At 39.7% G+C, this 25,841-nt stretch overlaps 1 protein-coding gene across 2 annotated transcripts; it reads right to left on the minus strand.

Annotated features, from left to right (window-relative positions):
• Positions 1-1,673: 1,673 nt before the first annotated feature.
• On the minus strand, positions 1,674-19,546 carry c2h5orf24 (chromosome 2 C5orf24 homolog). Of its 2 annotated transcripts, XM_062970357.1 has the most exons (3): positions 19,274-19,546; positions 13,177-13,266; positions 1,674-6,548 (listed from the first exon to the last, which is right to left on the minus strand). In XM_062970357.1, exon 3 carries the CDS (start codon positions 6,543-6,545, stop codon positions 5,979-5,981), a length of 567 nt encoding a protein of 188 aa, XP_062826427.1. In that variant the 5' UTR covers positions 6,546-6,548; positions 13,177-13,266; positions 19,274-19,546; the 3' UTR covers positions 1,674-5,978. The 2 variants fall into 2 exon arrangements, with proteins under 2 accessions (XP_062826427.1, XP_008113721.1); XM_008115514.3 differs by lacking the exon at positions 13,177-13,266 and having other exon boundaries at positions 19,274-19,544.
• Positions 19,547-25,841: the final 6,295 nt, after the last annotated feature.

A 25,841-nucleotide genomic window follows, 5' to 3' on the forward strand; every position in this document is an offset into this window, starting at 1 on the left:
ATTGTCTTGGTATTTCCATTGATTCTGCATGTGGCGCAAGGTTTTTAAGAATAAACATGAGAGGAATAACCAGTCTTTGTTCAGCTGAACAACCTGTTATTGTGATATTGATAGACAAAAGCCCTTTCTCTGTAAAAACCAATGTTACATTTACTGGTCTCATTTTTCTTCCAAACAGAATGTCTTAACATTTGTAAAGGGAACTAAAACAGTGTTTTATTAACAGTACTGTGTATTAGAGAGGCTATTCTGGGATATATGTGGTACAAGATAGAATACTTTAATATTTTTATATTCCCTTTGTACATTAAGATTTAAGTGACCTATAAAAAGAAACCAAAGCCATTTCATAGTTGAAGTTCTAAAAACATTTACTTGAAATAATACAATAATTGTAGGTAGTTGTGCTGACACATTTGAAAAGGACGTATTGTAATTCTGCTATTAAGACAAAAGGATCATGTGTCAAGGAAATCTTTTTCATTCTCTCAGTCTTGGTCAAGCTGATAAATAAAATGGGGATAGGAATCAATAGAGGAGGGTTGTGGCCATGTCTCAAAATATTAAATATACAGTAGAGTCTCACTTATCCAAGCCTCGCTTATCCAAGCCTCTGGATAATCCAAGCCATTTTTGTCATCAATGTTTTCAATACATCGTGATATTTTGGTGCTAAATTCGTAAATACAGTAATAACAACATAACATTACTGAGTATTGAACTACTTTTTCTGTCAAATGTGTTGTATAACATGATGTTTTGGTGCTTAATTTGTAAAATCATAACCTAATTTGATGTTTAATAGGCTTTTCCTTAATCCCTCCTTATTATCCAAGATATTCGCTTATCCAAGCTTCTGCTAGCCCGTTTAGCTTGGATAAGTGAGACTCTACTGTATTATGATATATTGTTTTTTTATTGTATATTTGTATATTTGAAGTTGTAATGTTTTTGATTGTGAGCCGCTTTGAGTCTCCGTAGGGAGAGATACAGCAGGATATAAATAAAAATAAAAAGGTGGGAGAAATCAGGGCATGACCTTAAAGCCCCCAAATTTGATATTGTTATGTGATTTCAGAGCCTCAATAACTGCAGGTTTGGGGCCTGGTGTGACCACAAAACCATACTGAAATATCTAGAGATTTCTAGAGAGAACAATTTTAATCAAATCTGCATGTCAAAATCACAAATGTGAAAGGATGACTGTATACTATGAATATGCTACAGAATGCTCATTATTTCAGACTTATAATCTTATACTAATGCTCTAGTCCAATCTAAGATACTCAAGGAATGCCCATATGCATGTCCAGATCTCCCAATGGTACCCTAACTGGTAATGTTGGTGGACACTGTCTGCCTACTTTAAGAAGTCACATATGATACAGGGAGCAGCGGAAAGCAGAAGGGATAACTAGAAAGGAGTTTGTAAGGATTTTGGTGGTGGTGGTGGTGGTTGGAAAATAAAAACACTACTGTATTTCCATCAAATGGAGGATAAATCAGGAAAAGTAAATTGATTTATTTTACCTTTACACAACTGCTATAATTATGACAGGAAATTAGGATTTACATCATTCAACTAGTAAATAACTACGTTTTTCTTCTGACATTTAAATGTTACTTGGAATACTGAGGTCATATGGCAAGAATATAAAACATGATAAAGTACCTGGTGATTAGGGCAATTACTTTATTAATAAATATACATCCATATGATGATGTAAATAATACAGATCATGAACACTACTCCATTCCCATACAGACAATTGCACATGAGTAGCTGAAGTTCATGGACTTAAGAACATACACAGTATCTAATCAGAGGTTTTACAGCAGAAGACAGGATGATGATACTTAATGAGCAATTGTTTCCACTAAAAATAATCAATTTCATAGGGAACGTAAATTGTGAATGATGAAAATGAGGAAGTGGCCCATTTGAGCATAAGTTTCTTAAAATTTAACATTATTATAACTTTAAAGATGAAATCAGTTTACACATAGCAGACTCTAAATCAGGTACTTATTTGGAAACAAAACAAAAGGTTGCTTTAGTGTTCTTTCTGGTGTGTGTAACTATATTTGAACTATGTTAAATGTATGTATAATAAAAAAATGTAAGAATAGGCAGAAATCCATAGCTTTGATTGCAAGCAACTGTTTTGTATTCAGCAAGTTATGTTATACTTTACTGTATATATAGTAATGAAAAGCAGAACAACTTATGAAATAGGGCAAAGGTTATTTCTACCGCTGCCTTTCAAAAATCTTCAAAATGTAAAAAAAAGTTCTGATATTAACAGCCTTCTGCATTGTAGATTAGGGAATTTCTAACCCATATAATTGATTTAACTTAATTTGTCCCAAGATTAAAAGAAAGCCTGGAATACAGTAGAGTCTCACTTATCCAACCTTTGTTTATCCAGCGTTCTGTATTATCCAACGCAGTCAGTGTTTTTGTAGTCAATGTTTTCAATACATTGCGATATTTTGGTACTAAATTCGTAAATACAGTAATTACTACATAACATTACTATGTATCGAACTGCTTTTTCAGTCGATTTGTTGTAAAACATGATGTTTTGGTGCTTAATTTGTAAAATCGTAATGTAATTTCACATTTAATAGGCTTTTCCTTCATCCCTCCTTATTATCCAACATTTTCACTTATTCAACATTCTGCCGGCCCGTTTATGTTGGATAAGCAAGATTCTACTGTATAATAAAATGGTCCACTGTAAAATAATGCTAGATGAGTCTTAATCAATGACATTTAATGTTTTTTAAAAAACTACAATATATAAAAAAAAACCTTAGGTGCATTGAATTAAACTGCCAGTCTTTTCTTTAAAAAGTGCTATTTTCACAATATTTAGTCCCCTTTGTGATTTAAGCCTCTACCAACAACTGTGTCAAGATTTTGAAAATATCCAGTGCAAGACTTCAAAACTTAGTAGTTAAACGTTATTTGGTTCTATAGTTTAAGTAAATTTCAATTTCTGTTTGTGTTTAAAGTAGAGGCTTCAGTATAGATCCCCATTAATGCTTAAAGATATTAAATGCTTTATTAAAGGATAAGACAGAAATGGCTATATTTAACAAAAGTAAAGCAAAGCAGGTCTGACATGTAGATTTTCTGAACAGTGCCAATACACATCAACAATCCTAGCTAAAAGCAGAAGTAATGTATCTAATATAAAATTATCATTTTGCTTTACAAATCATGTATTACTACAATGAAAAAGGACATTCCTCTTCCCAACTACCCAATAATATCAAAGTATAAGAATGAACATGCTGTTTCAGTGTTTGTCATGACAAGAGACAGTGTGACAAAAAGAAGAGCACAATGTATTCTGAAGACTATATACAAGAGTAGCAAAAATATTTGAATATATCATTCAAACATCTCAGGTCCTTGACTTCTGCTTCCCCCCACATCATGGCACTTGTAAACCACAGTAGAGGATAAATGAACTGTAATCAGGAAATGCCCAACAGTGTTCTTCTGGCCTCATTAACAAATCCAGGATGTTAAACTGCCTTTAGAAAAATGGAAGAGGGTTTTTATTTTTCCACAACTGACAACATTAGTCTTTGAAATGGGTGTATTCCATCTCATAAAATAAACATTATAAATGAGCATACATTGCTTACATAATTTCATTATTTTCTTAGCATACCTGAATACAAAATTCACTATACTAGAACAACAATGCACTTATGTTAACTCCCAAAATGCTGAATGGCATCTCTAAGAAGGTGAACATATCAGAAGTTAAAGAAAGAATAGAATGAAAAAAGGAGGAGGTGATAAGTAGTAGTCACTCAAAGGTACACTGGTGACATGCAATTTGCTCCTTGCCATAAATGTGTGTCATTCTTGTAGTTTTTACATTCAGCTGCTTTCCAAGAAAGATCAGAAAGAGTCTGAAGCAGTCTTTCAGTTGGGAGAAAAAGTTGTGTATCAAAAAGAGCCAACATAATATTTGTCCTGAGGGTTAATTAGCTCACATTAGCATTGTGTGTGTCGAAAGTTGCACCACTGTGGGGAAAAATAAGTTTCATACCTCCAAAGTTACTTGAAGAAATATATTATGAGTTTCATAGCTTCAGCAAAAAAAAAAAAAAAAGCCCGATTTTACTAGCAGTTTAGCTGCCATTTGTTTACATTATTAAAGAGCCTTCCAGTACTGTTGAGGTTCATGGTTGCCAGTGCATACAAAGTCCCCCAAAAACAATTCAACACCAATTATAAAATACAGGAGAAAGTTCAGCTCATTATGAGTTAGGCATCACTGGAACACCTGAAGGCTTGCTGCTTTTTTCCTGATAAAAAAGGCATGAAATGACATCCATTTCTGAAGCTGTCATTACCAAAAATCAGTTGTCACATCAAAACATCAGCAGGCCACAACATTTTATTTTACAAAGAAAAAAAGAATACCATTCATTTTAATCTCTCTAATTAACCTGAAATACTTCTGTTCCCATGAATTTGTAAATATGTATCCATAACTTCTTTATCATGTCTATTTGAATATTTGATAAAATTCAAAAAATAATCTATAACTATATGTAAACTTAGTTTTTGACAAGCTTTAATTCTAAAGAAATATTTGGAATAGACTCAATATTGAGAGCTTTCTTCAGTTACAATGTAATGTGTGTATTATACATTGTATCCCTTTCTCATACAAACATTTGAAAATAACAACACATACCCAACTAAATGTAGAACATTTATTTTAGGTGCATAAAATGTCAGAAAATGTATTTATAGTTTTGCACCTCCATGCATAGATGTATTCCTATAGTCTGTTATATATCTGGGTCTATAAACACATCAAAGTACAACTTGCTTGTGCATCAGCTGTATCATTTCCAATTATGAACCATGAAATGTCTTCCTTTGGTAAATATATGCTCTCTTAGCTACAGTATGCGTGATAAATAATAAGACTTCTACTGGTATATTATTAAAAATGACAACATCTTCTATCTGAAAAGGTGTGTTTAAGCCACACCAAGTATTAAAAAAACTGCAGATACTGTAAAATCACTTGGAATTAATAAATTTATGGAAAGATTTGTGATAAAAGCCAAATGCTGTACACATCTATGGAGGCCCAAGGTTATCTAAATCACTTGGAAGTTAAAAGCACAAAATGTGCAAAATCTTAGTCACAATCTTAACTACGACTGTACGTAATATGCATATTTGATAGCACTTTTAGAAGTTATTTGTAAAATATTTCAAATATTTAATTTTTTTAAATTTGGTATGTGTAGTCTTAGGTTTATGTCAGTGGCCAATAGTTAGTATATCAAGAAGAGTTGCCAAACTTTAATGGCAAAATAGCACTTCGAAAATGTATCAGGTGTTATATATGACTTGAAAAAACTGAGTTACTTGAAACTGATAACACAATGACTGTCTAGAATGACAGCTTTTTGAAAAATATATTTTTTTAAGTTTTGAAGTATCTACAAATACTTGAGGTCTGTGTTAAGTTCCAGCAATTACGGAAAATTTAGTTTAGTTTCTCCTACTTAAACAAAAAAAGGGGGGAAAGGTAAAATATATTGCAAAATTTACAGAATAATTATTAGTAAAACAGTTCTAGATGATTGGCATCTGTTAGTCTATTTTTATATAATTTTGAATTTATTGTGACTTTAAATAACATAGGAGACAGAATTCCTTTATTTCAGTCTGTTATTAACCACTTAGCTGAGATGGTCAGACAAAAGTTTTGTCACTTAGAATATTAGTAATTACTTTCTGAAAACAAACAAGGGCATCACTGAAGAGTCCACTTCTAAATACAAGAAACATATATGATTATGATATGTCATCTTAAAAAAATAAAACAGAAGAAAAGTTAGTTATGGAAAAGTTACAAAAGAAGTGAAAAAAACATGCCACAAATTGGATAATTTAAAAAAGAATTACTGTTCAGATTGCTCCTTCTTCATTCAGTGGGTTGCTTGATTTTACTGCTTGTCTCACCAGCAGCATGCAAAGCTCTGTTATGGACCACAGAGTAAGGAAAGGCTGCACTGCTACAAGTATAACTTAGATTAGCACGCTGTGAGAGGGCTTTAATGCTACCTGGAGGTCTCCCTGGGCTGACTTTGTATCCTGCAGCTTTAGTTGTACCCAAGGGCCTGCCTGGACTTGTCTTAAATCCAGCTGCTTTGGTGGTTCCCAGCGGTCTACCTGTGCTTGTTCTGTATCCCGCTGATTTTGTGGTCCCCGAAGGTCTTCCACGTTTACCAGATCTGTTGAGGTTTTTCTTTTTCTTCAGTTCATCTTTTGTCTCTATACTCCTGCCACTTGTGGTCTGCAAATGTGGCTCATTTAATGGATCTTGTCTCTGGCATGGTATTGGCTTGTGGCTGACTGTGTGGCCATACTTTGTCTGTTGTGTGGAATATAAATCAAATTGGTCAGTCGGTGTTCCGTTGTCATCATTAAGACAAGAACTTTTTCCAGTCCCACAGAAAGGGGAGTTACCACTTGCAACAGGATGCATCATTTTCTATGGAAAATAAAATTTAAAATTAAAACTGATGTATTAAATGAAGAAAACATTCAACAGCAAAGCATTTGTTTGATTTATGACTGTAAATGTCAATTCAAATTAGATAAATTGGCTCAGAACATAAACCAGCCTTTACACAAGACGTTCTTAGAAGAAAAGACTATCAATGTCTATTTACACCCCCACCCTCAATGACTGCTAAATGCATAGTTCTATGTTTATCCTTGAGGTAGTAGAAAAGCATTAACAGTACCAGGATTAAAATAGCTCATACTTTTAAATTGTGCAAAACATTGAAGGCATTTAATGGATGTGAGGTTTGAAAGTATCAAACTCTTTTAGGAAATAACTGGATCCAAACTAATATAACACAATAAACTAATTTAACATAATAAGCATAATCAAAAGCAGCACTTTTTGCCCAGTTCTGGATTCAAGGCAGCTGATAACAGATAAAAAGAAAAACACATAATTAAATTCACAAAGTACAAAAGTTATAAAGTGATCAAACTATTATTTATCTACTGCATGTATATTCCATCTTTCTCCCGTTGAGGCACCCAAGGAAGCTCACAAACAATAAAACAAAATTACGTAAAGTGTGCAATAAACACAATTTAAAAGACCACAATTTTAAAAATCATAAACCAAACATAAAAAATTAAAAACACACAAAAATTAAAACTACAGTACCCTTAAGCAATAAAACAGAAAACAACAATTTTTAAAAGGAGGAGCACAACAAAAATAAGAAATAGAAAACACCCAGTACATAGTTTAGGCAAGATCAGCCTTGCACAATCAGTCCTCAATGACCTGAAAAAACAAAGGACTTCACCTTTCTGAGTAAAAACAATAGAGAATATGTCAGTTTAATTTCTCTGGGAAAGAAGTTCCAGAGTCTGTGAGCAGCCACTGGGAAAGCAATCTCTCTTGTTTCCATCAGATGGACCTGTGAGGATGGTGTGACTTAGATGGGTCTCCCCAGTAGATCTTAATGCATGGGCTGGCTCATAAGAGAGAAGACAGTCCTTTCAAGTAGCCGAACATTTCCAGCAACTTGGTCACTTAAATTGGTCCAGGTATACGCTCACTCTGTTCAATAATGTTTTTACTGACTGACATGTTTAAATGTACCGTTTTGTCTAATGTGGAATTTTATTATAATGTGGAATTTTATTTTATTGTCATTTTATACTTTTGATTTTAATGAAGAAATTGTGGCATTGAATGTTTGCCATTTATATGTATGTTAACCGCCCTGAGTCCCTCCAGGGAGAGAAGGCGGTCTAGAAATAAAGATTTATTATTATTATTATTATTATTATTATTATTATTATTATTATTATTATTTGAAACACAACAAGATGAGTCCACAGCAGACACTCTGCTGGCTGTTGTATTGGATCACACGCCGGACACTTCCCAAGTGTCTAGGACTGTGTGATGTATCGGCGAATAATGCGAGCAGATCCCAGTAAGGTGGCCTTCTGCAGCTGGCAGATGGTAATTCTGTCAGTGCCAATTGTGTTTCAATGCAGGCCTAGGTCTTTAGGCACTGCACCCAGTGTGCCGATCACCACTGGGACCACCTTGACTGGCTTGTGCCAGAGTCTTTGCAATTCTATCTTTAAATCCTCTTATCATGTCAGCTTTTCCAGTTATTTCTCTTCAATCCTGCTGTCACTTGGGATTGCAACATCGACAAGCCATACTTTGTTTTTTATCACCATTGTGAGGTCATGTCAGGACCCAGGCTGCAGAGCACCAATAACCATGCGCAGAGACCAGAATCTATCTAATATCTTTATTAAAGGAATATATAAAGTCAATAAAAATAAGTGAAGAATATAGTTCAGAAGTAGACCTTTCAGGAAAGGTCAAATATAGTCCAGAAAAACAATGTCCAATATGTGATATTAGAGTCCAAAGTTAAATCCAATAACCGAAACACACACTTTGCCGAGCAAAGTGTGGGGAAATGACAAGGTCCTTTAGTCCAATGGAGCTTGACAACAAGGCTGGAAAACAAACTAGATTCTTGGCAAACAAGACTTGATACGAGGCAACAAGAAGCAAGAAGCAAGATCAAGGTCCGTGGCGAGGTCCGAGGAACAAGGCAGGCTTGGAACTAGAACAAGGTCCGTGGCAAGGTCCGGGGAACAAGGCAGGCTTGGAACTTGGTCCTGGAAACAAGGAACTGGAGTAGCGTAGTCCACACACGATCTCACTCCTGAAGCTGACGAATTGACTCCGCAAGGATCTCCTTGCGGTAAAACAGCTATATAGGATCTTGTTTTCCCGCCAAGGAACACTTTCCCTGGGGAACAAGAAGTGAAACCCAAACTGTGTCCAGATGCATGACTCCTTAAGATTTCCCAAGGGAAACAGGCTTAATCATCTAATTGTCTGGCAGTGATTCTGGCACTTCGGCGCTTCGCCTCCCTAGCGCCTCTATCTCGATTATAATTATCCTTACGAGAGAACGGGGGAGAATTCTGCCCAAGGCTTGTTTGGCTGACTTCTTGAGGGCAAACATCCTGCAGGTGCAGGGGCTCCGATTCTGGCTGAATCGGTGGGAAACCCAAGTTTTCCTCTTCGTCTGCCACAATAGTACTAGGAACGGGACTACATGGCCCATGAGACATCACAGGTCAGGAGTATTGTGCTCCAAAACTCTGTGTAAATTTGGAAGTCCCAGAGTAGCTTAACATGTTCATTCTCTGTAACTTTTTATGGCTTGTGATCCCACCAGTTCTTTGTCGCAGGCAGATGGTATTTGTGGCACAAGTTCCAATGCCTCTGCTTGTAGTCTGTCTGTGCGATCTTGCTGCAGCAGCTGAGGACGTGATCTATTGTTTCTTCTGCTTCCTTGTAGAGTCTACATTTGGGATGATGATGATGATGATGATGATGATATTATTATTATTATTATTATTATTATGAACCTAACCTATATAGAGCTTTAGACTGCCAGCAAGGAAAGATGTTGCAACTGTTGGCAATCTGGCTGCAGCTCCTTGGGTCAGCAAAGTTTTTGAATACTCTTCAAAGACAGCCGCACATAGAGCATGTTACAGTAATCCAACCAGGATGCAACTAAGGTATGTGTCACTGAGGCCAGATATGAAGTTTCAAGGAAAAAGGCACAGCTAGAACACAGGTCTTAACTGTGTAAATATACTCCTGGCCACTGCTGAAACCTGCACTTCTTGTCTCAGGATTTAACCTAGGAGCACATCCAAGCTGCAGAGGAGGCAGCACCATCTAGCACAGGGGTCCCCAAACTTTTTAAACGGGGGGCCAGTTAACAGTCCCTCAGACCGTTGGAGGGCCGGACTATAGTTTTTTTTAAAAAAAAACTATGAACAAATGCCTATGCACATGGCACATATTTTATTTTGAGGTTAAAAAAAGAAACAAATACAGCCTCAATGTTAATAATAATAATAATAATAATAATAAAGAGGGTTGGAAGAAACCCTTGGGCCATTTAGTCCAACCCCCTTCTGCCTTTCTGCACCAAAAGCACAGCAAGGAACCCCTGACAGATGGCCACCCAGACTCAATGTTAATAATAATAATAAAACAATGGAGACGGTTGGAAGAGACCCTTGGGCCATTTAGTCCAACCCCCTTCTGCCTTTGTGCACCAAAACCACAGCAAAGCACCCCTGACAGATGGCCACCCAGACTCAATGTTACTAATAATAATAAAATAATGGAGAGGGTTGGAAGAGACCCTTGGACCATTTAGTCCAACCCTCTTCTGCCTTTGTGCACCAAAAGTACAGCAAAGCACACCTGACAGATGGCCACCCATCCTCAATGTTAATAATAATAATAATAATAATAATAATAATAATAATAATAATAATAATAATAATGGAGAGGCCCCACAAGGCCTCCAGCCCAGGGAGAAATCCGAAATAGCAATATACTCCAGATTTCTCCCAGGACTGGAAGCCTGAGTGGGGAAAGAAACTCTCCCTCACTAAGGCCTCCAGCCCAAGGAGAAATCCGGAGTATATTGCTAATCAAGAATAGCAATGTACTCCAGATTTCTCCCAGGACTGGAAGCCTGAGTGGGGAAAGAATCTCTCCCTCACTCAGGCCTCCAGCCCAGGGAAAAATCCGGAGTATATTGCTAATCAGAAATAGCAATATACTCCAGATTTCTCCCTGGACTGGAAGCCTGAGTGGGGAAAGAAACTCTCCCTCACTCAGGTCTCTAGCCCAGGGAGAAATCCGGAGTATATTGCTAATCAGAAATAGCAATATACTCCAGATTTCTCCCTGGACTGGAAGTCTGAGTGGGGAAAGAAACTCTCCCTCACTCAGGTCTCTAGCCCAGGGAGAAATCCGGAGTATATTGCTAATCAGAAATAGCAATATACTCCAGATTTCTCCCTGGACTGGAAGTCTGAGTGGGGAAAGAAACTCTCCCTCACTCAGGTCTCTAGCCCAGGGAGAAATCCGGAGTATATTGCTAATCAAGAATAGCAATGTACTCCAGATTTCTCCCAGGACTGGAATTCTGAGTGGGGAAAGAATCTCTCCCTCACTCAGGCCTCCAGCCCAGGGAAAAATCCGGAGTATATTGCTAATCAGAAATAGCAATATACTCCAGATTTCTCCCTGGACTGGAAGCCTGAGTGGGGAAAGAAACTCTCCCTCACTCAGGTCTCTAGCCCAGGGAGAAATCCGGAGTATATTGCTAATCAAGAATAGCAATGTACTCCAGATTTCTCCCAGGACTGGAATTCTGAGTGGGGAAAGAATCTCTCCCTCACTCAGGCCTCCAGCCCAGGGAAAAATCCGGAGTATATTGCTAATCAGAAATAGCAATATACTCCAGATTTCTCCCTGGACTGGAAGCCTGAGTGGGGAAAGAAACTCTCCCTCACTCAGGTCTCTAGCCCAGGGAGAAATCCGGAGTATATTGCTAATCAGAAATAGCAATATACTCCAGATTTCTCCCTGGACTGGAAGTCTGAGTGGGGAAAGAAACTCTCCCTCACTCAGGCCTCCAGCCCAGGGAGAAATCCGGAATATATTGCTAATCAAGAATAGCAATATACTCCAGATTTCTCCCAGGACTGGAAGTCTGAGTGGGGAAAGAAACTCTCCCTCACTCAGGTCTCTAGCCCAGGGAGAAATCCGGAGTATATTGCTAATCAACGTATTGCTAAATCTGAAGGAAACACACCTTAGTAATTAATTAATTAATTAAATAATAATTAAAATACCTTTTGATCAGCAGTAAAAGGCAAGGCTCCTCCACAGCTTATGCAGGGAGAGTGGGGAGCCAGGTGAGGCTCAAAGGCTCATAGAGCAGAAAAGTGGCCGGGAAGGCGGAAAGGCAAGTCTCCAAGGCTTGTGCAGGGAGCGGGACAACGCAGGAAAGGGAGGAAAGCTGCCGCGGGCCGGATAAATGGCTCCAGCGGGCCGGATCTGGCCCGCGGGCCTTAGTTTGGGGACCCCTGATCTAGCACAAACTGGATCCTAATTCCCTGCTTTTCAACTGACTAGGAGCATATATAACTTGGCTGAATTAAATGTCAATCTGTTTGCCATTATCCAGTCAATTACTGATGACATGTATTGACTTAGGACTGAAACAGACTCTTTGGTTTACTGTGGAAAGAAGTGATGGAGTTGGGTGTCATCCACATACTGAGAAATCACCACCATCTTAAACAGAGCTCACCAAATTCATGTCTCAGTAAATATTGTTCCTAAATTGCATTTTAAGAAGTGTGCTGATTATGCTATACAGAAATTTCAAAGAAATTATTTTTTCTGGTGTAAGGTTAGTAACAATATTGTGGTTCACAAAAAATACTATATTTGAACTGTTCTTAGAAAAACAACTTGTTGCTTAGGAACTGGTTCACATCTAGTAGTGACTGCTAAAAGAGGTAACCTTTTTCCAAAGCATAACAATTATTTAATAATTTTAGCAATTTGATTAATAAGGAACATACCTGAAGTAAAAGCAAGACTGGGAATTCTACTGCAGTGCCAGGAAATTAATTGTTCAACCAGTCTCTTTGACAGAATGGCCTTCAAGATAGGGTTGAAATCTCCCAGAATGGGAGGTTCTTTGGTCAAATAGACTTCTATTAACAAGTTAAGGAAACAATTTCCAGCTTTTCTCCCTCCTTAGTGCATTCCCTTAATCTCTTGCACGGTTCCAAATTACCTCTGTGACAGATTTTGAGTGGGGGGGGGGGGGCTGCAGGAAACAGTAGAATATGCACGAACTATACTACTGGGATCATGCAGCCTTCAATACACTTCTGTGATCAAATGGGAGGGTTGTCATTTGATACATCTCTTAATTATTTATATTATTATCCTGAGATGAGGCGATCCAGTTACTGAAGATATAAAACAAAGCTATCAACTAAATTAAAGCACAAATCCTTCAATTTCTATGCTTCTTTCAAAGTAACAAACCAGCCCACTGGGTGTCTGCAGATTTTTGAACTGATTTCTGTCAAATACTTGTTGGTCTTTAGATTTCCCAGGACCACTAGTACAGTAGGCAGATACGTTCTATTTTATTATTGGTCCTCCAGGTTTAGAACACAGCTACTAGCAAGAAAGCAGGAGAACGCACCTTGATTTTAACTTGCTTTGATTGTGTGTTCCCTTGTATGAGAAGAGGTTGAATTGGATGGCCCTTGTGGTCTCTTTCAGCAATATGGTTCTATGAATCAAAGGCAATCATTTCTGATAAGCTCAAACCATTTTTAAAAAAATGCTAAAATAGCAGCAAAGAAGCTTTCTGTTACTACTTTATCAGCAAAGTGCCATTGTGAAAACCTACTGTTTGATTAATCAGTCTAATGAATTGGTGCAAACACTATAGCTTGCTTGCTTTAAATCAGTGGTTCTCAACCTGTAGGTTTCCAGATGTTTTGGCCTTCCAACTCCCAGAAATCCTAACAGCTGGTAAGCTGTCTGGGATTTCTGGAAGTTGTAGGCCAAAACACCTGGGGACCCACAGGTTGAGAACCACTGCTTTAAATGGTTAGGCATAGCTTTACAAACAATATAATCTGCATAATACAATACAGTAATTCAGATATCTATATGAGTTCAATGAAGTGAGCCCCAAATAAATGACCACAGGACTTCAACCTTAATGGTTTCCATATTATGCACAAAATGAGAGGTCCTGTTAATGTAGGCTCATAAAACAATTCTATGTGTATTTGATAAATATTAAGTCCCACTTAATACAGATTAGAATTTACTGCCATTTTACTTTGTTTGGAATAGCAGCCCTAGACTTCCAGTATCGTTGTGTAGGAATAAGCAACTGACAACAAAGGCCAGACAAAGATATAGGATTTTAGAATCCCTGACTACACCATAAAGCTATCCTAATGCAAAATGTTTACATTTTGTTAACTCAGACTGAAACATATAATGCCAGTAAAATCAAACAAGGCTATGAATATTTCTGCTAAGACAACAGCCTAAATCTAATGAAGAGTTAGGCATGCTTAAGGGCCATTGATATCCATGATCTAAGCATGCCTAACTCTACTTCAGAAGGTTTCCTACACTGAAGCAACTTTCAAATAGCAAGCTGTATGATGCTGCAAATGCTATACTACAGCAACAAAATGCTATGAATGCCACACACACACATAAGAAACACCAAAACAATGCACATTCATTACATTTTATTGCAAGCCACTTTGGGTTTTATATAAATACATACCATATACCATTTCCACACAGGAAATCTGTACCATTGTCAGGTGACTCAGATTTCCACTATCTTTATTTAAGACGAATACATGAAAGCAACATGTATGTCTCATGAGAGATATCCAATATTGTGCATGTTGACTTTCCCTTGTACAAAACTCTATTCCATTGTCCTCCCTAACAGAGGAAAACCACACACACATCAAAAACATGTTGAGAATTGCAAGGGGAGGGGAAATTTCCATTGGCAGATTGACACAGCTAGTTTTCACAATATATTATTCCTTGACTACATTACTGTTGCAGGAACAAAAGTGGCAAACAGAAGAACTATGCAGGCTATTAATAAGAAATGCATCAAAGTTTTTTTTGGAGACTACACAAATAATAAAAATGTACAATTTTCTACTATTTGAAACCTGAAAGAAATAGCATGTAGTAACGCTAGAATTTTCTATCCTAGACTAATTGTACACAGAAGCAAACCCCACTGAACCCAATGGAGTTTATATCTTAGTAGACATATAGGGCTGCATTATTATTTACCAAAAACATGTTCTAGTAAAACAGCAGTGTTTAATCAAAATACTTTGACTATAAAAGATAGCAAGCACGTTGACAGGTATTGTCCCCACCTAATAATAAGAAAGAGCTCTTCTAAGATAATGCCTGCTATTAAATCGTGTATCTCATTTAAAAACATGTTCCAAATTAATCATTTAACAAATGGAAAGGCTCTCCCAATTTGCAGAATTCACAAGGATGCATCAGAGGGTCCATACTGTACACTCATCTTGCTCCAGTAGGTTTCGAAGCCCAGCAATGTAGCCTTTCAGGAAGTGCAAGGAGGAAAAATAATTACAAGGATAATCACGAAGAGGAATTATCGAAGGTATTCTTATAGTTTGAAAGTATTACTTTTATGCATATGCAAATTAAACCAATCAACTAATACTTATACAATTGATAGAGATTATAGCTTTATGTCAATGTTGCCTTCCAAATCATTTCATGAATTAAGGAGACACAACTTTCTCAGCTTATTTCAGTAAATTGCTATGCAACTCTTGTGCATTTGCATTTTTTCCAGCAAAGAGCAGAACAAATATTATTTTAACAGCCCAACAGTTCTGTACTGCCTTTCTTCTCTGATGGAACTCAAGGTGAAAAATATATTCCTTGATCATCCCACTCAAGCACTGGCCAGACCTGTTTAGCTTCAGCAAGGCTGCTGCATCATGTGCTCTAAGTGGCCTGGTAAGTGAGACTCGAGAATGAGGCTCATAACAAATCCACTGAAGGGGGATGGGAGTTGTCTTTCAAGACACTGTCTTCTAGCCTAAAAATTTGATTCCTGGCAGAAAATAGCTGCTGCTGCTTGTGGCTTTTATCACTAAAAAGGAATTACAACTGCAATTCACATATTGCATTGTTATCAAAAGCAGTTTCCATGGGGGAATCCTCATATGTCACATGTATAAACCAATTGAAGTAATTAATTTAATAAAAAAAGACAATCAGGGAAACTTTAGAACATGCCAAAGAGTGTACTGAACCTTAAGATGTAAAAAAAATCAGCATTTTCATAACAATTTACATCAGAATGAGCAGTAGACTCAACTTCTCTCCTAAGAACTCAGAGTCCAAATTGACATAGCTGGTAGATGCACTGAGCAGGTTACCAATGTGAACTTATTTCTAAGGACTTACTCAGTAATAGGCTCACAGACTGCAGCAAAGTATGGATCTATATGTTTTGCAAACATAGCTACAATAAACTAAACTGTACACAAAATACTACTGCTACAAATGTAATTAGTTCAAACTAGATGTATTCAAAATAATACCATTCCGCAATCAACAATCTCTTCTTGCTTTCAGCATCTTATAGATATGTGTTAGTTTTAGATATGTATAAAATAAGGTTAGCTTAATATTTCCATTACATACACAGTAATCAGAAAAAAATAAAAGACAGAGAGAGAGCAATGAAAAGAAACCAACAAAGTAACACTTCCAAAGTGAAAACAAATCCCAAAGACAAAATGTGTGCAAGGTACAAGATATGTCATCCAACTCAGCTACTGGGTGGTCACATCCAAAAGGACAGTGTGACAGCAGCTTACTCCAGTTCTTCCCACCAACCATCATTGCTCCCCCCTTCCCTCCAAACAGCACTGGAGTTTGAGTATCCCTCCTCTTCCATATACATGACCCCTTTAATGGATTTGTATATATTAGGAGAGTGATTCATTACCAGCAATGGAGAAATTATAAGACTGAGGGATACAGGTGAGGGGTGGCTGTCAGGCGAATTTGACCAGCATCCTGCACAGCTTGTGTACCTTTGTCTGAAATGCTTGGACCAGAGGTGTTTTTGAGTTTTTCAGATTTTGGGATACCTCTATTTGTACACACATATCAAATATACTGACATGTCGACCTCATATACAAATCAAGGGCAAGTTTTGAGGCCTAAACTATAGATTTTTATATGACCTGAAGTCAAGAATCAATCCACGGGGAAGGGAAAGCACCAGTACCACCTTGAGGCAATTGCCCCTGGTTGCTGCCCCCGCCCTGGCATTCACAAAGGCCTGAAGTGATGCCATGGGAAGCAGAGTAGAGGGGGTTGATTTCTTGTGGTTCTCCTGGGACAGACTAAGCTCTCACCTTTCACCACTCTACTCAGAGAGGGGCATGGTTCCTTTTTTCCTTAACAATTAAGATACAGTATTTACATTAACCCATGGATAAATCAACCCAGGATTCTCAGGTCAATCTTTTGACTAAAACTTTTAGATTTATACATGAATATATACAGTACATAACGAGATACATTGTATACGGATCCCAAGTCTAAACATGAAATCCATACATGTTTTCTATATGCCTTATATACATAGCCTGAATATATTTTGTGCACAATATTTTTAAGAATATTGTGCATGAAACAAACCTTGTGCACACTGAACCATCAGCAAGCAAAGGTGTCCCTATCTCAGCCCCTGTACAATTTTGGATAATGGAGAATTTTAGATTTCTGGATAAAAGCTGCTCAACTTGCAATGGGTTTTCTGGTTTAGTGCTATAGCATTCTCTATCTCATACTTTTAAAGTGAGTTTTTACTTCTATTAACAATTTAACATTATTGTAATGTTGCCTTGTTTATGTATGTACTTTATTTTTGATCCTGCCTTTCTCCCATTAAAGGGACTCCAGGAGGCTAACAATGAATAAGTAACCTTTGGTGGGTTTTAACAATACATGTGGGTGTACATTGAGCTATCACAAAGCAAAGGTGCCCCTATCTCGTCATGGATGTGGACAGTTTGGGAGTGTTTCAGGCTTCTGGATCAGGGATGCTCCGCCTGTATCAGTTTCCAACGCTGTTCAGACTATTCACCCATACTTTTACTTAGAACACTTGAGCGGCTATATCAGCCTCTAACATGGTCTCTTTCTGCCTTGCCTTTTGTTCCTACTCAGCAGGACAGCGGGAAGGGAAAGGCAGGGCAGGGCAGGCTTTTACCCTTTCCACACAAGCCTTCTGTTTATTTTGAAGGGATCACCCGCATTTTCAGCAAAGATAAAAAGGAGATTGTTGGGGCAGCAGCCACAGGCCAATCCGCATTTAAAACTCAAAAACTCAAAGATGGAAGGCAGGAACCAGTAATATTAGTATTGTGGAAGGATTTCATGGCCGGAATCATTGGGTTGCTGTGAGTTTTCCGGGCTGTATGGCCATGTTCCAGAAGCATTCTCTCCTGATGTTTCGCCCACATCTATGGCAAGCATCCTCAGAGGTTGTGAGGTTTGTTGGAAACTAAGCAAGTGAGGTTTGTATATCTGTGGATGGTCCAGGGTGGGAGAGAATGCTTCTGGAACATGGCAATACAGCCCAGAAAACTCACCGCAACCCAGTGGTTCTGGCCAAGAAATAATATTAGTGTTATGAAGGCATATTCAAGAGTCTGATTGGGAGGGAGGGAGGGAGGGAGGAAACAGCTTCGGCCCAGTAAACGCATCTCTCTTTATGAACCACTGTGAAGACTAAGATCTTCTGGGGAGTCCCTGTGATTGGCAGGGACGAGACACAGGGCCTTCTCAGTGATTGCCCCCGGCTATGGAACTCCCTCCCTGGCGAGATTAGATCAGCCCCCTCCCTCCTGTCCTTTAGAAAGATGGTAAAGACCTGGCTGTGGGACCAAGCCTTTGGGGCAGTGCAATGATGGCAACAATAGGAAATTTCACAGCTGACTTGTGATGGTTTTAATTAATGGTTTTAATGTGAAGATAACTGATTTTAGTGTTTATGGATATTTATGGTTTATTTTATGTTCTGGCATTTAATGTTTGACGTAAATATGCTGTGCTCTTTGCGGTGAGAAGGGCAGAATATAAATGTTTTAAATAAATAAATAAGGCAGGAAGGAAAGAAAGAGGCAGCAAAAGTCAACTTGATATTCTGGGGACATTAAACGACCCTCTCTTTTCAATCGCTCCCCACAAAACAAAACAAAAACTCTTAAGACGTCTAAAGCAGGCCAGGAAAATGTGGCCCCACCTCTTTACTGGGTGAAAGGAGGCCTCCCAATATTTCACTCCCGATAATATTTACTGTCACGAAAACACATTTGAGTGGGAAGGAGGGAGCGCGGAAAAGGGCAGCAAGGCTCCCTTTTGTATTCAGGGGAATGGAGAGGCTGAAGGACGCTCTCTTGGAAGCCTTCGCCCGACGCAGAAAGGCGGCAAGAGGCAGGAAAACGGGGCCTGGGTGGAAGGAAGGGAGGGAGGAGGCCTCCCAATAATTGCCTGCGGGGCGTCGCTTCCGGCTCCTTCTTTCAGAAACTGCGTTTGAGGGAACGAAAAGGAGGGACTGGTGGGACTCCACGCAAGGCCAGCTTCTTCTTTTTTGGGGGGGGGGGGGGGGAGGGGGGAGCTTTGAGGCTCCATCTTGAAGCGGGGAGACATGCGGGGCGGCTCCTCCTACCTGAGGCGGTGCTGCTTCTTCGGCGGATCAGGTCCGGGAGGCGGGCGGGCGAGCAGGCCGGGGCTGGGGCCCCTCCCCGCGAGAGGGCAGCCGGCTCACTCTCTCCCTCCTTCCCTCCTCCCTTCTTCCTTCCCGGGCAGACCCGGACTTGCAGGCCGCGAAGGCAAGGGCCAGAAGCCGACCGACGGAGCCACTTCCAGAGCCGCTGCAGGGAGCCGTGGTGGCGGCGTGCGCGCTCCTGGGCCGCGGGAGCGAGCCAATGAGCGCGCGGGCGCAGAGGAGAAGGAAGAAGAGGCCTCGAGGGGCGGGCTCCGCGGAGGGAGGCGCTGGGAAGAGCTGGAAGGAGGGGCGGAGGGAGGGAAGGCTGGGCGGGGAACGGCACATTGTAGCCCAGACATGGGCCGACTTGGGCCTTCCCTCCAGGTGGGAAGGCCCAAGTTGGCCCATGCCTGTTGTAAATACACCCAAGAGAGACGGGAGTTGCTTCAGCTCTGGGCCCCTGGAGAGCTTGCCTTTCTATGATGCAGCCTCTTAAAAGTACACAGACGGCTTCTGTAATGACGCTCCTCCCAAAAAGTAACTTTTCTAGGCTTCTTTTTTACTGCACACATATTGACTACTGGGGTATAAAACATTAATATACGCCCATATTCTTTAAAAAACCCACATCCATAGACTAAAACAAAATGATTTGTTTAAACGCTGAAACTAAAAACATGCACTGGGTTGCTGTGAGTTTTCCAGGCTGTATGGCCGTGTCCCCGAAGTATTCTATGGCAGGCATCCTCAGAGGTTGTGAGGTATATTGGAATAATAAATAAACCTTTATTTATATACCACTCCATTTCCTTGAGAGGATTCAGGGTGGTTTCCAGCTGTACAAAACAGTCAGTTGTCAAAACAACATACAATGGCATTGTTATCGACCGCGTTTTGGGGGATCGGGCCCTTAAGGAGAGACCCGACCCGGTCCTGAGAGAATGGACCTTGGCGAAGCCAAAAGGAGAATTATGAGCCGCAATACAACCTGAAGCCAAAATGAAGAAGGTCCGCCAAAGTTGAAGGAAAATCCGCCAAGGAGTCTTTATTGAGCAATTCAGCTGAAGAGGACTCTAGTAGCGATCATTCAGTCTACTAGGGTACCATATAATCAAAATAAAGCCATATTTATACAAAGTTTCAGTCTGACAGCCCTTTGAATTTCCCGCCCCGCTCCCCCGCCCATCTGATCGCTGATAGGCTAGAAGGTTGAACGAGGCGGGCTTTCGTTTCCCGCCTTGCTCTGTTGGCCCAATAGGGAGCTGTTTTTTGTCTCTACTCGAGCCAATCAGGAAGGAGAAGGCGGGAGTTATTGAAACAATGAAGTGACAGAGCAGGAAAGATCGGATTAATTCCTGCTAGGCCGATTTCTAAAGGGATTAATGACAGCAATCAAGGATGTCCGGGTTTCTGTCACGTATACAGATTTTAGATATGCCTTGGGGTGTCAGGGGTGGAAGTAGAGATGGGTGGTGATGGGCCATAATTGACAGGCTCTGCAGGGCGCCTTCCTGAGGTGTCCTGGATTTTCCTTTGGATGAGATATGACAATGTTTGCCTTGGGGGCGAATCACCTTTAGGTCAATACTCCGAATTCGGCGACTCAAGCCCTATATTGTCCATGCAATCTGAATTTGATTGGGTTAAGCGGTGGCGGATTATCCTTTTGTTTTTGGGAAGGGAAGCCTGGGTCATAGGAACTGGGATGGGTTCTGGGGTTCAGGTTGAGTTCAAAATATTTCCTATTTGATTTCATGACTTGACAATTATATGAAATAAAATGAAAAATAAAATAAAGTTGGAATATAAACCCTGCTGGGAAAAATACATATTTTCCGGGGATCCCAAAGAGTACAAATACATATAGGCAGATAGATAGATTTCATGGAAATAAGGGAGAATCCATAAAGGTGGGTTACATTGCATAAAGGGGAATCATGAATGATATAAACAATTGAAAACATTTGATAAGAACGAAGTTCACAACATCTGGGGAACCCAGTATGGAAATTCATAAAAGTGGAGTTTTAGCAGCATGATTTTACAATTCATGAAGTTAGCCCAACGATTAGAAATTCATACAACAGTGATTCATGAGGGTGTCCAGGTACATAGAATATGAAAATTCACGGATACATTGGGAAAAGAGTTCATCTGTGGTGGAAGGAATTCATAGAAATAGCATGGGGAAGAGGTACATGTGGGTTGCAGTCTTTGGAAATATAGGATTTCATAAGTTCAGGGGTAGGTCTGGGGAAGAGTGTTCTTCTCATTCATAAAATTATGAAGGTAAGTAAGTAGTAAGTAAGTAAAAGTTTATTTGTATACCGCCCTCTCTCCCAAAAGGGACTCAGGGCGGTTTCCAATATAAAATCAGCATAAAACATTGTACAATAAAACACTGAAAACACTATAAAACGCTATAAGAATTAGAAACGAAAACAAAACATAACAATTGACTAAAACAATCACATAAGCAGAAGGAATATAATCACTCAAATAACATGAATCCGCAAAGAAAGAGGGAAAAAAGACCACTGGGATGGAGGAGAGGATGGCCTGGAGGGACCACTAGAACTAAAATGCAATGTGATATTCTAAGATGCTTTGGGGCAGAGGAATAAAGTGCAGTGTTTCAAGTCAAAGAGGTGGCCTGTGCAACTACTATAGCTATGGGCTCGGTTATCCAAAGGCGCAGCGAAAGAGCCAGGTTTTAAGCAGCTTTTTGAAGGAAGCCAGGGTGGATGCTTGCCGGATCTCCTCCGGAAGGGAATTCCAAATCCGGGGAGCAACAATAGAAAAGGCCTGCTCCCTCGTCCTCGCCAACCGAGCCTGGGATGGTGGCGGGAGCGAAAGAAGTGCCCTACCGGATGAACGAAGAGGACGAGTGGGTTCATAGCGGGAGATGCGGTCACAAAGGTAGGCGGGTCCCAAAGGTGTGAATAAAACGTGGAGGGCGCCCGTCCAGGCACCCTCCTGGCAGCTGTAGAGAGGGTGAAGGTCCTTGGAGAACTGTGTCTCCCCAGCGGGAGAGCGATCCCCCATCCACAGTTCACAGAAAGGGACCAGTGATCTCTTAAAAACCATCCCGCGGGTCGCGGGGAGAGGAAAGTCCGGGATAAGGCTGGAAGAGAGCAGTCTGGCTTGAAAAGAGCAGTCGGTTCCATTTGACAGTCAGCTGATGAGGTGCCGAGAACTGGACCGATTTTGGTTCCGCTGGTGGTCCTTGGGTCAGGAGCCTTAGGAAGGGTTAGGACTAAAAGAGGAGCGTGCTAGGGGTAATTTTGATAAAGATATGAGCCAATTTGTATCGTCCGCCGTATTAACCTATGGCGGGGAAGCCTCCGCCAAGGTTTTAAAGGTCGAACGGGTTTGAGAGAGAGAGGGGGGGGTGGCGTGCAAAAGAAGGAGTCAGGGAAAGACACAAAATAACCAGATAGAGAGTGTTACTGTTAAAAATGAATGCTACTTTTATTGGGGGGATTTGTTACATAGTTCAGGGAAGGGGAAAGTGAAGAAAAAAAAGATCTTTTAACAATAGTCTGCTGCGGTCCCGCTCTGTTCCTTTGGTGATGGATCTGCGGAACTCTCCGCTGCGGGTTCAAATCAATTTGAAAGCTGGCGCCACGGTCATCAGCATGAACGAACAAACATAATAAAAACAGTATCATAAAGCAGCAGCAAAAACAGTTCAATCTATAATGAATGCAGTTACAGTACCAATCAACATGAAGGAGTCCAATACAGTAATCAGGGCTGGGAGGTAGACATAATCAATTTAAAGATGGGTAAAGACTTGTACTTCAGAGTATCATAGGAGCCGGGGTGGATAGTGTGTAGACCAAGGCCGACATGTTGAACTGCCAACTAATCTTGCTCAAAGACCTCCCAGAATCACCAGGTTTTCAGTTCCTTGTGGGAAGAGGGCAATGTAGGGGTCTCTTTGGGGAGGGGGTTCCAGAGCCGGGGGGCCACCATCGAGAAGGCCTGCTCTCTTGTCCCCGCCAGTTGCGCTTGGGACAGTGGTGGGAGCGAGAGAAGGGCCTCCCCGGCAGATCTTAAGGCCCGTACCGGTTCACAGGGGGAGATGCGATCACAGAGATAGTCAGGACACAAAACTAGGCAAGGGAGGTTTATATATCTGTGGATGGTCCAAGGTGGGAGAAAGAACCCTTGTCTGCTTGAGGCAAGTGTGAATGTTGCAAACAAAAATGCGTTGGATAATGTTTTGGATTTTGAAATCTTTGCGTATGCCTAATGAGCTGTTTTGCAGGTGGGACCCAACTCATCATGTGAACAGTTTCCGATTTGTGAACATTTTAGGTTTCCAAATTATATAATACTAGCTTTTCCCAGCCATGCATTGCTGTGGCTTATGGGAATCCTTTGTTGGCCAGATGAAATAGCAGTGAATAGCCTTGCAGTCTCAAAGCCTGGCCGTTTTCTGGAGTAACTGGAACTTTTTGTTGTATGAACGTAGAGGCATGGATGAGGGGTTGTGCTGCAAAGTTTAGTGTTTCTGGGATGTGTAGTTTTGTTGTTTTGTCCTAGGCCGAAATTTCATTACCCTTTTATATATATAGATTGGCATAATTTTAATAAATAACAATTTTAACTCAAGCTGTCATATTTTGTACTAACTGCCTGTTCCACTGTGTTGTCAAGTGGGACCCAAATAATATTTTACCTCAAATGCAAATGATGACTCTACAATCTACAAAAATTATCCTTTATGACAGGGATGGGAAAAACACTTCTCCAGATGGATTACAGTTCCCAGCATTCTTCACCATTGGCTCCACTGAGAGAACTTAAAGTCATAGGGGCCACATTATTCCTATTTCTATAAGGCAGTGCAAAACCTCTTAGAGAAATTTGAATTCCATTTTAATATGTATGTTTTGTATATTTTTATTTGTTCTGCTTTTTTGAGAAGAGGGGGGTAATTATAATAATTAATAGAGGAGTAGAGGAAGGGTGGACACCACTCATTTACACACATTATGGACATTATTTTTAATTAATAGTCACACCCAACATAGTTACCATTTAATGTTTGACAAATAGTTTATTAATTTTCCATTTCTTGAAAGTTGCTCAAATATTTTAAGGACATCTAGTTTCTGAATTGTACTCTCTTCCAGTCCACATTAATGTTGCCTCAGGATTCCAAATAAAACATAAGAGACATTTTGAAACATGATATTCTTCATATTTAGGAGCATACACATAATGACAGAAGTAACACAGCAAAGGATAAAGCTGTCCCCTGACAGATTACAAACATACTTATACCTTTATTCTGGTAAAGACACAAGCATTTATGGATATAACCTGGAAGCTCTATGAGCTACCCATTATATAATGTATCTGTCATCTGGATTGAGCTTCAATGTATTGCCCTTCATCCAGTTCATTGAGTAAGGACTTCCCTGCCTTATTTGACTCTGATGGGAAAGTGAGATAGAACACAATGCCATGAGCATACTGTTTGCTCTAGAGTCTTTAAAAAATGAAGTGTAGAGATATAGGATGGGAGGCAGCATATTCCACTGTCAAACTGGTCTGTCTTTTTTTTCTGCCGTTTTTATCTATTGCTCCATGACTTAGTCTAGTTGCAGAAAACAAGCCTGCTTCATCTTAAATTTTCTTAATGATTTTTTTATTAAATGATTTTCAAAAACACATATAAAACATGACCGAACACAAGGTTGGGGGGGGGGGTATACAGTGAATGCTCCATCTTCAATTTGACATCCTTTAAAATCATTAAAAATGGCTGCAGAAAAAGAGATTCCACTTGAATATCAGAAAGAATTTCCTGACAATTAGACTCTTTGACGGTGCCTTTGAGTTTGGTGGAGTCGCCTTCTTTGGAAGTTTTCAGCAGAGGCTGGATGACCATTTGTCAAAAATGTTTTTATTCTGTATTCCTGCATTGCAGGGTTTTTGACTGGATGGCCCTTGTGGGCTCTTCCAACTTTATGATTTTTTGTTGGTTGACTTGATTAACTTTTATAGTATTGCAACACACCCTGAATTTCAAGACTGGTCTTCATGCCACCAGTGTCGAGGCCTGGAGGATTTCTGTTTCTCTGTGAGCACTGTCAAATTCATCTTTCTCCTGTGATCTCTACAGAAAATGGACACTTCTCTCTACAAATTGTTGTGCTAATAGCTGGATCTTAAGTGCTGGAAGAAGCATAGTCCCCTGCAATACTGTAGAAACACACTTTGCAGTTCCAAAGAACAGAGATCTTTGGTATTTGCAGCAAAACATCCCAAAAAACTAGTGGCAACCAAGCTTTCCATCCAGCCACGGTTGTATTCGTTTTAAGATACAGTAGAGTCTCACTTATCCAACATTCTGGATTATCCAACGCATTTTTGTAGTTAATGTTTTCAATACATCGTGATATTTTGGTGCTAAATTCGTAAATACAGTAATTACTACATAGCATTACTGCGTATTGAACTACTTTTCCTGTCAAATTTGTTGTATAACATGATGCTTGGGTGCTTAATTTGT

The sequence above is a fragment of the Anolis carolinensis genome, chromosome 2 (assembly GCF_035594765.1).
Source record: "Anolis carolinensis isolate JA03-04 chromosome 2, rAnoCar3.1.pri, whole genome shotgun sequence".
In the NCBI taxonomy this organism is placed as follows: Eukaryota; Metazoa; Chordata; class Lepidosauria; order Squamata; family Dactyloidae; genus Anolis; species Anolis carolinensis.